We start from the raw sequence: 15,511 nt of genomic DNA, 5'->3' as shown, positions 1-15,511 counted from the left end.
AAGAAAGGAAAAGGTCTATAAGAAAATCATGGTGGTCCCGAGAGGAGATTGATTCCTGCTGTCACTACACTGCCCTCTATACCTGAGATCTCATCACAAATCTCTTTTTCCTCAAAAAATCAGAGGTAACTCTGTCCCCAAAACCCATAACTGACACCACTCACTGGAGGCCCAGCGAACAGTTTTCTGCATCACAGTCACGACGCTCTATGTTACTCTGGTAGACTTTCCCTTGGATACCTGGTAGTTGCTCTGAGTGAGCTCGAAGACTGATGACATCTCATACCATCCCTGACAATTCGGAGGCTGGAAAAAATATTTTCTTCTCTACTGGAAAACAAAGCAGAAGGCACCAACGATCTCCAGAGAAGAGAGGCCCCAGAGGAAGGAAAGAACCAACACAGAACAGTCTCCTGACACTGTTCCTCTAGCTAGTAAATTGATCCTCATTGAGCCAGGAACAGGGCTCACTCCCTGAGGGCTTGTTCATAATGCCTCCATCCTCCAGCAAACACCAAGAGATTGTCTCCCTATTTCCGCTCCTTCATTCCTTAACGGTTATCATAGAAGGACCATCTCTCCTCTCCAGGACAATCAGACACTCTCAGAGAAACTTCAGGTTTGCGATCCCCTCTTGTCCATGAAAGGAGATGATGCAATGGACAAAGTTTCCAGGATTGGCAAAGCATGAGTTGTAATTCAAGCCCTAGGCTCCTTACTCCAAATCTACTGGTTTTCTATTATGCCTTAGCTGCCTACCACTTCTCCTAAAAGGGAAAGTTGTTCTAATTTTCAAGCGCTTTGCAGAAATTAAATAGGTGTGACAATCTCCCGTCCAAACCAAGTGAAGCAGATGGATGTGCTGTTGAGATCAGAACAATAATGCTTCCGATCCACAATGCCTTTTTGAGCTAGCCTTGGGAAAAAAGGAAAACATCAGAGATATGCCTTTCTCTCATATTATGTATTATAGTACAGGAGCTGGCTAACTTAAAGTGTGTCTAACCCAACATTTCTGACACATAATGAAGCTGTTGTTTTCTTGTTTGGAAAGTTAACTGACTCAATCCAAGCGTCCCATATACATAAGCACAGCTTTAACACCACTGTACCTGTATTCACACTTGCTTCTGTAACCAACTCAGTGGAATCCGCCTGCCACTTTGGACAGCTCCAGCTTAGCCTTGTGCCAGGTGAACACCACTGCTGCTCTCTGTGCAGAGGAGCTAGGTAATAAAAGGTGAGTAACATTACACTCTTGTTAGAAATATCTTTTTGCTGTCACACACTGCTAATCTAGTTAGGTCAAGCATCAAATGGTGATGGCACAGAGAGAATCATTTTCACACCCTTCTTGTTTTCTAGGACAGCTTTGTTAGACTCTCAAAGTTGAAACATTGCCCTGAGGGGGAGCTTGCCTGGAACTTTTGGCTTCATGTATAAATGTCAAACTACCCAACTAGCATTTTATTTTATTTATTTATTTTTTGAGATCCCAAGCTGGAGTGCAGTGGCATGATCTCGGCTCACCACAACCTCTGCCTCCCAGGTTCAAGTGATTCTCCTGCTTCAGCCTCCCAACTAGCTGGGATTACTGGCACACACGACCCCACCCGGCTAATTTTTGTAGTTAGTAGAGATGAGGTTTCAACATGTTGACCAGGTTGGTCTCAAACTCCCAGCCTTACGTGATCTGCCCGCCTTGGCCTCCCAAATAGCGGGGATTACAGGTGTCAGCTACCACGCCCAGCCCCCAACTGGCATTTTCATCTGAGAAATAAATCACCTCTAGATCCGTAAGTCTTGATATCATGTATATTTGTGGGATACTTGGAATAGAAGTATTTCATAATGAAAAGGAATCAAAATCATATAATCCAACTCCCATTTCATATAAAGAAAGTGAAGTGTATAGAGGTTAAAAGACCACTAGAACTCTTCCGCAACTTTGTTGCAATATTGAAGTTAGAATTTCCCTCTAGCTCTGTCCTAATTCTACATCCAAAGCTTGTGGGACCGTAATTACCTTTAGCAGTCAGGAGGAAACTCTCTGGGATGGGACATGTTCTGTCACCCAGAACATTCAATTTCCCACGGCTTCCTTTGACTGGGATTCCTCTCAAGTCTAGGACAACACTCTAGTAGCCCAGGGTAATCTGAAGCCTTTCTTGTATATTTCATTTCCTCAAATTTCATCTCTCCTTCATTTTGCAGTTCAATGAAGTAATTGGTAAATATCTATCAATGTGTCATCTATCTACATTCTCTATATATAGACAATCATTTATAACAAATATTTGAGAATACCTACTATCTTCCACAGACTGTGCGGGGCACTGGCAATAAAGAGTGAACTTGAAGGACAAGAGCAAAAAACCTGAGTCCTGAAAGTACCTGGCTGTTTGTAGAAACTGAAAGAAGGCCAGCATTATATTGCTGAAGTATTGAGGAGGAGGGGTGTACATGTTAGGTGTGTGCATACCTGTGTATAGAAAGGAGACAAGTCAGAGAGGCAAATTCCAATGGCTTTGGAAACATAATTTAGCTGAAAGTTGGCCCAGAGGTCTGAGTTAGCTCAGCAGAACAGACCGATTCCAGCTGTTGACCTTTAGAAGTCCCCTCTATTTTTTGTTTTGTTTCTTGTTGTTCTGTTTTTTTGTTTTGGAGTTTCTTTTTGAGGCAGACTCTCCCTTCATTGACAAGGCTAGAGTGCAGTGGTGCAATCTCATTTCACTGCTGCCTCTGTTTCCCGAGTTCAAGCGATTCTTGTCCCTCAGCCTCCCGAGTACTGGGATTACAGGTGTGTGCCACCAAACCTGGCTGATTTGTGTCTTTTTAGTAGAGACAGAGGTTTAACCATGTTGGTCAGACTGGTCTTGAACTGCTGAGCTCAAGTGATCCGCCCACCTCAGCCTCCCAAAACACTGGGATTACAGTCTCCCCTCTGTTTCTAACAAAGGCATTTGCCTCACCAAGGAGCTTCCATTGTTCCACAGTCAAATGGATGTTCCTTGCTCTGTTTTCCCTATAAATGTGTACAGTAGGAGTTAGCCAACTATAGCCAGTGTGCCAAATCTGGCCTGCTGCCTATTTTTGTAGGGCCAGCAAGTTAACAATTGATTTTACATTTTTAATATAAGTTTTAAAATTGATGGAAGGTAAGATTTTGTGACACATGAAAATTATACGAAATTCACATTTCAGTGGACATAATAGTTTTATTGCAACATAGGCACATACATTCACTTACGTACTATCTATGGTTGCATTTGCAGTACAACAGCAGAGCTGAGCAGTTTTGACAGAAGCTATACAGCCCACAAGACTAAACTATTTAAGAAAATGTTTGCCAGCCCTGGTATGAGTATCACAGAGATAGAATCCCTTGGTACGGAAATGTTGGCTAGTGTGTGTGTAGTCCAAATATGTACACCCCTCAGTGGGACCAGGAGAGCCCAGGGAATGATGTACACTCTGTTACCCTCTGCTTGCTAGTGTTTACTCCAGTGAATCCTTATTTTATATTTGCAGTGCTTGTGTTAGTGAAGCATATTTGCGCCCCCTTTGAACAACAGAGTGTGCGTTGGTGTGTATGAGAAAGTTTGAGTAAGAGAATCATGAGATGATGTTGGAAATGTTAAGAAGGGTCAAATCAAAGATCACAGTTTGAAAGTTTGATTTTATTCCAAGAGCATTGGGAAACTAATTGAATCCATGTACAAGGAAAGAAACTGGTCTGATTTTCTGCTTTTAAGGAGTCACTCTGGCTGTGGCCTGGAAAACAAGTGGCAGACGAGCAAGAGTGGAAACAGGAAGCCAGTTAGAACAGCATCACGTGGTCCAGGGGAAAAGATGATGGCTTGAACTAGGATGTTGGCAGTGGAGATGGGGAGAAGTGAGCAGACATGACACTTATTTTTGAGACAAAACTAAAAGGAATTATTTCTGAACGAGATGTGAGGAATTATTTGTGAACGAGATGTGAGGAAAAGGAGATACTACACTGAAATAAATTCCATCAGAAAAAAAAAAGTTGATTAAACATTTAACCCAAGAAGTCAAATTATTAGACTGTTGAGCAGATGCTTGGTCCTAAAATAAAATTTCAGGAACACTAGCAAAATATCCTGGTCAAAAATACCTAAGCATTATTAGTAAGTGTTATTCTTAATTGATCATAATAAAATTATATTCCTCTGAATTAGTACTAGTCATATACATTTAATCTTTTTTAGAAAACATAAAGGACCTTCACACATCAAAGCAGAATTCTTTTTTGTGTGTTTTGATTCATTAGTAATTCATTAGTTTTATTCATTAGCCATGGATGGCTCAAGTGAAGCTAACAACTTTTAAAACACCCTACAAAGGCAAAGGTGTGGCATAGAAATGACTAAATGCTTAATGTCCTTGATCATGGGTGAAAGTGGTGCAGAGTGACTTTATTTTAGAAAATCATTCGACCTGTCCACTATCTGCTTTCAATTCTCTTTATAAAAGATAAATATGCAGTCTTAGAAGTTTATTGGGCCCCTAAACAAATGACTTTAAAAGCAGAGAAGCAGAGAAGAAAAGAACTTACAGAAAATGAATGTTTATGGTGCAGTTACCAGAACCTATTCCACCCTACTCCCACCAAGAGCCAAATACATTAAATTCTTATTTCGATTATATATATTAAAACAGAGTCTGGCAGAACCTGTGGAGACTCTTTTGTCTCCAAGCATCCTCCATGTCATGGGAATTAGGGAATCCTGAGTTACAAATGACCTAGAGGGTGTTTTAAAACCTTATGGGGCCAAGCGCAGCGGCTCACGTGTGTAATCCCAACCCTTTGGGAAGCCAAGGTGGGGCAGATCACTTGAGGTCGGGAGTTCGAGACCAGCCTGGCCAACATGGCGTGAAGCCTGTCTCTACTAAAAACACAGAAATTAGCCAGACATGGTGGTGTGCCCCTGTAATCCCAGCTACTAAGGAGGCTGAGGCACTTGAACCCTGGAGTGAAAGGTTGAGCCAAGATCATGCCACTGCAATCTAGACTGGGTAACAGCACAAGACTTCCTCTCAAAAAATAAATAAACAAATCAAGCAATCATTATGGATTGTGTTAAAATTACTCCCTCAGTTCATACCACCAACAATGAAATTGTATTCTTCCAACATAAACCTCTAAGTACCCACATCTATGATTGAGAAGGATATCAACTTGCTGCCAACATCTTTTGGTTTTGGTCTTGTAAGTTTTACAGAACTTAAATATTCTAGTAAGAAATTAGTAGACTCTGCAGGGGAGGAAAAAAAAAATTTCTCCTATCCTTCTAGGTTCTTCAGCTGGGGCCTTTTAAGTAAGACTGACAAAACACAAATCAACAAGAGAAAAACAAACATAAGTTTATGAGCATATGCATCTTAAATACACACTGGAGCGCTGGGAGATGAGTAACTCAAAGGTGTGATTAGACATTAGGCTTACATAGCATCTCAACTAAAGAATAATAATTTTTTAGGGAAGTGACAAGACAAAGAAATAGAACTCTGCATTTCTAGGGTGGGAAACTGGGGAAAATAAATATTATGGGCAAACTAATGAAAGATACAGGCTAAAGTTGGTAAAATTGTTATATAGATTCCTCTGGTGCCATCTCCAGACTGAAAGGGGTTAGAGTTAGTTGTCTCTGGTAACTTTACCTTGTCCTTCCTGGTAGCGAGGGGAGGAAGGCCACCCTTGCAAAGTTATGTCCTGCCTCTACGCAAATAATAGAGAAGTTTTCTTGTATCTGCTTTTTTCTCAATTACCCTCAGCTGAAAATAATCTTACGCCAAAGTGGCATATTTGGGGGCAGCAGATTCTGCTACCTTAAAACTTCCCGGGTCCCTGTGCCAACTTCAAAAAGTAAAATGTGGATCTAACATAGAAAGAGGGACACAGACTTTCTTTAGTATGCTCATTTATGCACTTATTTAGAAAGGGCTCTAACTGTTTCGAAGGCCTGAGTACATTAATGTTTAACAAAGATATTCTAATTCATTTAAAACAAATTAAAGGCATCACGCAGATATTCAGCCTTCAAAAGCCACTCTCCCTTGAGATGTTCCTAAGTGGTTACTGGGAGATGGACCAAAGCTTTAGTCTAATATCAGCTACAAATGAACTGTTATTTAGAATTCCATGTTATCAATTATATCCATAATTTGTATTATTGGAATAGAATTAATTATATCTTTATAGTCTAGGCAAATTTGTATATTCTTCAAGGCAAGCACAGACATGTTTCAGCATGGCCAGTTAATAATTCTTTCAGCCTGGTCTACTGAGGATGGCTGGGACTGCTGTCCTAACAAAAAAGAAACTAACAACAGCTAATTTCCTCTAACTGATTTGACTGTGTTACTCATGAAACAAGTGAATAATATTATAACGTTAATAAGTTAGCCATTTAATTTAGACTAAGACCAGTGTCAAAAGTTATATAAAAGAAGTAATTCAGTTTTATAGGCCCATATTGCCTGGCTACAGTTTCACTCAGTCTCTGCCACAAAAAGCTGCAATGATTTCACCTTCCGAAAATGAAATTCCATTTCTGTAAGAATATACATAAATACGTATTCTGTTATATATTTATACAAAGGCTCTTGAAGGGGATTGTTGTAAATGTGAAAACGACAAAGGCTTTACACCTGATAAAATATATATGACAGCTTATCAATATTGGTCAAAAGTTTTCTTGAGCCTATGGTAAAAATGTGAATGCGAGCAAAGAATCAATACAGATCAGTATGTCAGTTTAAAAGAAAAAAAGTGACTATTGACATATCTGCATTCTTTTTTTTTTTTATTTCAATAGCTCATAATATGCATTTCTTTCCCAAAATGATTTAAATATAAACCTGATTCCCCATCTATGTTTGCAGTGTCATCCAGTAATTGCTGGTGCTTTTACAATTCACAGACACATGAAAATCTTCAACATCCCCAGCAATTCCAGCACCTTCACTGGCTTCATCCTCCTGGGCTTCCCTTGCCCCAGGGAGGGACAGATCCTCCTCTTTGTGCTCTTCACTGTTGTATACCTCCTGACCCTCACGGGCAATGGTTCCATCATCTGTGCTGTGCACTGGGATCAGAGACTCCACATCCCCATGTACATCCTGCTCGCCAACTTCTCCTTCCTGGAGATCTGGTATGTCACCTCCACAGTCCCCAACATGCTGGCCAACTTCCTCTCTGACACCAAAGTCATCTCCTTCTCTGGGTGCTTCCTCCAGTTCTACTTTTTCTTCTCCTTGGGTTCTACAGAATGCTTTTTCCTGGCAGTTATGGCATTTGATCGATACCTTGCCATCTGCCGGCCTCTACACTATCCAACCATTATGACCAGACGTCTCTGCACCAATCTTGTGATCAATTGCTGGGTACTTGGTTTCATCTGGTTCTTGATTCCTATTGTCATCATCTCCCAAATGTCCTTCTGTGGACCTAGGATTATTGACCACTTCCTATGTGACCCAGCTCCTCTTCTAACACTCACTTGCAAAAAAGACCCTGTGATAGAACTTATCTTTTCTGCCTTATGTCCTCTGCCTGTCTTTGTGCTCTTTCTGTTCATCGTGGGGTCCTATGCTCTGGTCCTGAGAGCTGTGTTGACAGTCCCTTCAGCAGCTGGGAGAAGAAAGGCTTTCTCCACCTGTGGGTCTCACCTGACTGTGGTTTCAATGTTCTACGGCTCAGTGATAGTCATGTATGGGAGCCCACCATCTAAGAATGAAGCTGGAAAGCAGAAGATTGTGACTCTGTTTTATTCTGTTGTTACCCCACTCCTTAACCCTGTGATATATAGTCTTAGGAACAAAGATATGAAAAAAGCTCTGAAGAAATTATGGGGAACATAAAATGTTAATCAAAAAGATCCTTGCATAATTAATCTTGTCTTTAATTTGGGGGGACTAAAAAAAAACTGGTCTTATACAGTTAATTTTTCATCTTACTATTGGCCAAAGCTAAAACACCTGTGAGCATGTTTCTGTTATTTCTCCTTTCAGATCATGATTATTTGCCCAGTTGTGTAGCATGCCTCAGTGTTTTTTAATTGACTGGTGGGCATTTTTTTAAAAAACTATAAAGACAATATGTGCAGTAATGACGGTTAAGTTTTGTTCTAGCAAGTAGATGGAGGAGAGGCAGATCACATTGATTCTATTCAAGCACTACTTGTATGTGTTCTTAAAATGGTTTGTGCTTGTTTTAGTTTTACTCCTATGGTATGGCTTTTAGTGCAGGAACATAGCCTTTCTGAGACCTCAGGGCAAATCTGGACTGTTTAGAAGGCCCCTCCACTTCAGCTGATCCTAGCCTCCTATTTCAGTGCTTCTTGAACCCCATGACTCCTGAAACTTCTGCTTTGCTCTTTAGACGCTCAGCTTTAGTTTCTGCTAGCTATTTTGAGGTCTCGCCATGTACACACAGCTTAGAAATCCAAAAATGCCTTGAAGGGGAATTGCATCATATTTTTAGCCTAGATTCTGTGGTCCTCCCCTCTCCAGGAATTGTTTCGCAAACACTAGCAGCTTTGGCAACTGAAAACACCAAATTCTCTACCTTCTCAGTTCAGTGAAACTACTGCTTTCTGCTCAGGCTTTATTCCTCCTTTCTTCATACTCTCCCAACCCAGTAAATGGTCAAATATCCTCAGGGAAAAACACGTGGTGAATGTGAAACTCACCTCCCTTTTCTTCCCTTCATCTTGGACTGTAGCCCATGAAGGCTTGCCTATGCCAATTGCTCCAAATGCCTTCAAATGGTTGTTTTATGTATTTTGTTCAGATTTTACTTTTGATAGAAATTACTTTGAGTTTAGTACAAGTTTTTCAGTCATGACCAGAAAGTTTTTTCTACTCTATCTAGATTCCATACATTCTCACTTCTTCCTTCACTTTCAGAAGATGATCATGTAGCATGTGTGTTCAAAAGCCCGCAAATCAGAGGGACAGGTGGATATAGAGGCTGGCATAAACACAAATCTGGGATGCACACCTGCTTTTCTTTTCATTGCAACCAGCAAACAATCCCTGAGGACTCTTCCCCTGCAAGAAGCAGGGGAAAGGTTACCTATGGTAAAATGAATGATAAAACCGGGACCACAGATTTAGGCCTTCTTTTAATGGAAGGCATCCAGCAATTGTAGGTCAGGAAAATAGTTACCCAGAATTTGTATTAGAAGCTTGGGCTAGTTCTCCTTGAACTTTCCCCTAGGCCTGGAGTGAAAGGTCATGCTGTGATTGAAGTGTCTTCACTAACCCAAATACCTGTTTTTCAGGTTAAATAAATAGGAATTGGGAATCAGGGAGCAATTTGCTGAGGATAATGACTTTAACAATTCAAAAAAAAAAGAAAAGTTCCTATTCACCACCCTTTTAACTAGCCCAAGTTCCCTTTTCTTTGAAAAGTAACCCTGAATTTCCCTTTAGGACTTCTCCCTTATTTGCCAGTCATATCACAATAAGTTTATTTCCTTAATATAAATGAAACTCTGTAAAATAGTAAGAGAACAGAACAGTATCCCAGTAAGAAAATGAGCAAAAGGATATAAATGAATAACATCCAGAAAAAGATTCTTAAACATAGAAAGGGCACTAACTAATTCATAAAAAGGTAAAAGTAGAATAAGCCTATAAACATATCTCACATTTTATCTATTAAATTGACAAAGATCAAAAAGTTTGGTAACACATTTTAAGTCTGAGGATTGTGAAATGGGTTCTCTCACACTTAGCTGGTGGGCATATAAGTTTTACAAACACTATATAGGGTGACAAGGCAACCTCTATCAAACTTTAGAAGGCACATACCCATTAAAACAGCAACCCAACTTTTAAGATGTTTAGCCTACAGATATTTTTACACACGTGGGAAATGTTTACTGCAGCATTGTTGTAATAGCAAAATATTGAGAAAAACATCAGTTCCCATTAATAGAAGACTAGTAAAATGAGCTATGGTGAGTTATACCATGGAATATTATGTCTTCAATTTATAAACTATGAAGCAGTTCCATATGCAATGATATATATGTCCAAGACATACTGTTAAATAAAAAAGCAAAGTGAGTAGCAGAGCATATTGTAGTTGCCTTCCAGGGAAATGTGTATATTTCCTGAAAGAGCTCCAAGAAACTGATAACAACGGTTGTTTCAGGCGGGAAGAATTTGGTGTCTAAGGAACAAGAGAGTAAAGGAGACTTTTTTTTCATAACTCCTTTTGTGCTTTCAAATTCTTTATCATGTGCCTGTATTATTTATTGCAAAAATAAATAATAAAACATATTTTGTCAAATTTTTTTATTTTCATAGGTCATTGGGGAACAGGTGGTGTTTGGTTATATGAGTAAGTTCTTTAGTTAAACAAAGAACAATTCTTTTTTTGTTTTTGAGACAGAGTTTCGCTCTTGTTGCCCAGGCTGGAGTGCAATGGCACCATCTCGGCTCACTGCAACCTCCGCCTCCCGTGTTCAAATGAGTCTCCTGTCTCAGCCTCCTGAGTAGCTGGGATTACAGGCACCCGCCACTATGCCCAGCTAATTTTTGGTATTTTTAGTAGAGACGGGGTTTCACCACGTTGGCCAGGTTGGTCTCGAACTTCTGACCTCAGGTGATCCACCCACCTAGGCTTCCCAAAGTGCTGGGGTTACAGGCCTGAGCCACTGCGCCCGGCCAACAAAGAACAATTTTCTAGGGGAACTTTCTGATCATTAGATTTGGAAAATCATTTTCCCCACAATGCTAGGGTTCCTTAGGAGCCTGTTTATTGACAGAAATGTTGAAGCGGGGTCTTCAGAGCCCCTTAACATCATTTCACTCGGACAGTTTTGTACCTTAGAAAAAACCTGAGATACATCTTCCTCATCTTAGGGCTTGTACAAATATACTGTTATAAAACTTTAACGAGTTTATCACAGTTACATTTAGACATCATCTCCCTTATTTTTCAATTATTGATTTTTATTGCCCTTGTTCAGCACCTACAATGTACCAAACATTGAGCCAGAAAATAAATTTGAGACAAAGGTATATAAGACACATTTTCTTCCCTCATAGGATTCACAGTCTTGTGATAGAGAAAATTGGAAGGTTTTCTTTTTGTTAAGTAGCAAAAGTTCACTGAGAGGGGACGGCCTAATTACCATGGAAGCTCACGGGAAGCTGCATATGTGTAAGTATGGAACTTGTGTGAAAGAGGCTGTAAGCACAGCATAGGCATTGTCTCTTTGCAAGTGCACCTCAGGTTACAGAATAGAAGTGCTTCTAGAAATTATCTTACGCTATCATATAATCAACCACGCTAGTGGTTACTGCTAAGGTCCCAGAGACAAAGCAAGTATGACTATAAAATATAACATAGGCTGGGCGTGGTGGCTCATGCCTATAATCCCAGCACTTTGGGAGGCCGAGGTGGTGGATCACCCAAGATCAGGAGTTTGTGCCTACCCTGGCCAACATGGTGAAACCCCGTCTCTACTAAAAATACAAAAAAAAAGTAGCCGGGCATGGCGGTATATGCCTGTAATCCCAGCTACTTGGGAGGCTGAGGCAGGAGAATCGCTTGAACCCAGGAAGTGGAGGTTCCAGTGAGCCAAGAGCGTGCCACTGCGCTCCAGCCTGGGCGACAAGAGTGAAACTTCATCTCAAAAAATAACAATAATAATAGTGATAAAATAAATTGAATACCAAAGAGAGATATTATTTAAAATGTTAAGTAAATATAGATTCTAGTAATGGAATGTTGAGTTGCTTTGATCTACCATCTTAGCCTCTCAAGTAGCTGGGACCATGGGCACATGTCACCATGCCCAGTTAATTTTTTTTTTTTTTTAAGAAATTGGGTCTCTCTATGTTGCCCAGGCTGTAGGCTTTCTAAAGACTCTGCCATCCTCTTTCCTTATTTCATTTTATGAATAGATACAACTCAAAATTTTTAAGTAAAATATTTTAATCCTCCAGCCTAGACTATATGTTAAGTTACAAAACAGCCTTAATCATTTTGAAAGATTAAAATCGTACCTATCTTTCTCAAATCACAATGGAAAAAAACTGTAAATCAACAGCAAAAGAAAACTAAAATCTTCACAAATATGTGGATGTTCAGCAACACACTGTAAACCAAGCGATGAGTCAGAGAAGTCACAAGGGAAATTATAAAGTATCTTGAGACAAATAAAAATGAAAACACAACATACCGAAATTTACAAGATGAAAAGAAAACAGTGCTAAGAGAGAAATTTATAGCTATAAAGGCTTACATTATAAAAGAAGAAAAATCTCCACTCAAAAACCTAACTGGCGCGGTGGCTCAAGCCTGTAATCCCAGCACTTTGGGAGGCCGAGACGGGCGGATCACGAGGTCAGGAGATCGAGACCATCCTGGCTAACACGGTGAAACCCCGTCTCTATTAAGAAATACAAAAAACTAGCCGGGCGAGGTGGCGGGCGCCTGTAGTCCCAGCTACTCGGGAGGCTGAGGCCGGAGAATGGCGTGAACCCGGGAGGCGGAGCTTGCAGTGAGCTGAGATCCGGCCACTGCAGTCCAGCCTGGGTGACAGAGCGAGACTCCGTCTCAAAAAAATAAAAATAAAAAAAATAAAAAAAAAAAAAGAAACTAGAAAAAGAAGAGCAAACTAAATTCAAAGCTAGCAAATGGTAGGAAATAATGAAGATTACAGCAGGGATAAATGAAGTAGAAAATATAAAACAGTAGAGAAAATGAACAAAACCAAAAGTTTGCTATTCAAAAAGATAAACTAAGCAGACAAGACCTCAGCTAGAATAAGAAAAAAAGAAGACTCAACACAAGTTAGAAATAAAGTGAGGACATTACAACTGATTTTCTAGAAATGAGGTTTTTATAACTTTTCCTAAGAACAAAAAGAAGTTATTTTGAATTCCACACAGACATCTCATCATCGCCTTTCAAAACATTCTTCTTGCCTTTGCTCTGGGGTCCAATTTGCCCTAAACTACATGAAAACTATGATGGAAGAAAGGATGCTATGCCAAGGACTCCTGAGGGAATCATAAACCAGCCCAAGGGAAGCCTGAAATCATCACATAATCTCCAAGATAAAACTTTAATTGCACCCCTGAATCACAATGATACTTACTTCTTCATTCATCTGCACCCTCTTTCTGAAATCTCTTCATGAAGTTCATATACCACTGCTTTTGTGGCACTATTCTGCCACAAAAGTAATTCATATACAAAACTCACCTGTTGACCTTTCTTTGCTGGACGAGATAATTGGAAGGTCTGGGTGCCTGGAGGTGACTGAGGTCCTTGATGAAAATAACCACCCTGTCAATCAAGGCCCACAGCTCAAGGGCTGACCATAGGAGGAGTGTGCTTCTTTCCTCTGGCTATAACTATTGCCCAACAGAATTACCTATAAACGTTTCTTTTGAGTGCTTCAGGAAAGGAGAAAAGGGAGTTTCAACAGTTATCTTTATATATCCTAGGATTCTTTGGATCAGGCTCCAGGTTTTGAGTCCACATAAGGCAAACAGAGGTATCAATGAGAAGGCACAGGCTCGGTTTGTATTCCTAGGACTGTCCGCACATAGCTCTATCATGAAGGGTAAGTGACTTCTTCCCCTGTCTAGGATTCACTTGACTTTTTCTAAGACATCTACACATGGATGCTAGCTCCAGTGAAATGCCTTTATAATATGAACATATTTTTGCAAAATTTTGTGAGTTTCTAGACATGTGATTTCATACACAGCATCTCCAGTATAGTAAGTGTTATAATGAACTGTTGACACCTGTGCCCAGCTACCCAGCTCTTCCTCAGCTGAACACTTCCTTCAATGTTCTTGCCTAATTCTTTGCAAAGGAATGCCTCATTATTTGGAAATTTGATAAATTACATAATTTGGTATTAGAAGTCATGCTCAATAATTCACTTTCTACAATGCCCCTGATTAAATATAACTTATTCCCATTACTTTTATGCACATCCCAGGAAATGTAATGTCCTTCCTTTAATACTTTATCTTCTGCATTTTGAATTATTAACACTACTGTGTTTTTATATCTTCTTTCTTTATGTCAGACCAACCAGAATATACCAGAATATTGTGCCAGAATATACAAGAAGGTCGAAAAAATAAATCTGAGCAACTAAAAGGAACTGTCCATAGCTTCACTATGAGATATATGGGAATTGAGTGACTTTTTAATCTAGTCATTTAGGTTCACTTAAATTCATTGGATGGGCACAGTGGCTCACGCCTATAATCCCAGTACTTCGAGGGGCCAAGGGTTTGTAGAGAAAGGTTCTTATCATGTTCCGTAGGCTAGATACATGATGAGAACATGTCTCTACAAAACATTTAACAATTAACCTGGCATGGTGGCGTACATCTATCATCCCAGCTACTCAGAAGGTTAAGGCAGTAGGATCGCTTGAGCTTGGGAGGTCAAGGCTGCAATGAACTATGATCCCACCACTGCACTCCAGCATGGGTGAGAGAGTAAGGCCCTGTCTCAAAAATAAATAAATAAAAATTTTAAATTAATTTATTGTTTTTCATTTAGGTTTTTAAATGATTCTGCTAAAAAATTATCCTAGTTACTTTGTAATTATATTTATTGGTAGTATTATTATGAACACTAACAGCTATGAGTGTTGCAGGTCCTAATATATTCCAGGAACTGCACTAGGCACTACAACATGTACTAGGAAACTGTACTTCAACTATGTTTTCCCAAAAGCTCAGCAAAACAGAAGGTAACTTGCTTACAGGCACATAGTATGCTGTACAGTATTTGAACCCAAGTCAATCTGACTTTATCATTTATTTTCTTTTAAGTCACTTATATAACAGGATTACTTTGTTAAGTATTACTGGAGTGAGTCAGTCAGTTGTGAACCTAATCCAACTGTGGTATGTCACCACATAGACTGCTACAGTGAGTATTCTCTTCCTTCCTCACCAAACTATGTGCTTCCCTCCTAAAACTATGCTCCCAATTCTTCTTTTTTTTTTTTTTTTTTCAACGTTGGGATTTTATTTTTAAATTTCTAAACACTCAAATTATGTGTCTAGTCTCTAGTATTATATTTTGTTAAGCAGGGGAGTAGAAAAAATATTGTTTAGAAAATGTAAGTCATATAAAATGGATCATATATTAAATAGCTATTTAAGATATATCAAATATAAAATTATCACAATATATGAGATATAAAAATAATTTGTCCCTGGCATAATTCTAACATTATATTTTCTTTAAATACTATACACCTAAATATACATTTTTGTATTTATAGATCTTTAAAACTATAGATTTTATTTGAGGGTTTTTGTATTGCTTTTTTTTTTTTTTTTTTTTTAATTTATTATTATTATACTTTAAGTTGTAGGGTACATGTGCATAACGTGCAGGTTTGTTACATATGTATACTTGTGCCATGTTGGTCTGCTGCACCCATCAACTCGTCATTTACATCAGGTATAACTCCCA

At 39.2% G+C, this 15,511-nt stretch overlaps 1 protein-coding gene across 1 annotated transcript; it reads left to right on the top strand.

Annotated features, from left to right (window-relative positions):
- Positions 1 to 6,858: 6,858 nt before the first annotated feature.
- On the top strand, positions 6,859 to 7,890 carry LOC112611940 (olfactory receptor 11G2; the record flags this gene model as incomplete). Its single annotated transcript, XM_025365894.1, has 1 exon — positions 6,859 to 7,890. A coding segment is annotated over one exon (1,032 nt), but the record flags the coding sequence as incomplete, so codon positions are not given.
- Positions 7,891 to 15,511: the final 7,621 nt, after the last annotated feature.

The sequence above is a fragment of the Theropithecus gelada genome, chromosome 19 (assembly GCF_003255815.1).
Source record: "Theropithecus gelada isolate Dixy chromosome 19, Tgel_1.0, whole genome shotgun sequence".
NCBI lineage: Eukaryota > Metazoa > Chordata > Mammalia > Primates > Cercopithecidae > Theropithecus > Theropithecus gelada.
This window is presented reverse-complemented; position numbering and strand designations above follow the sequence as displayed.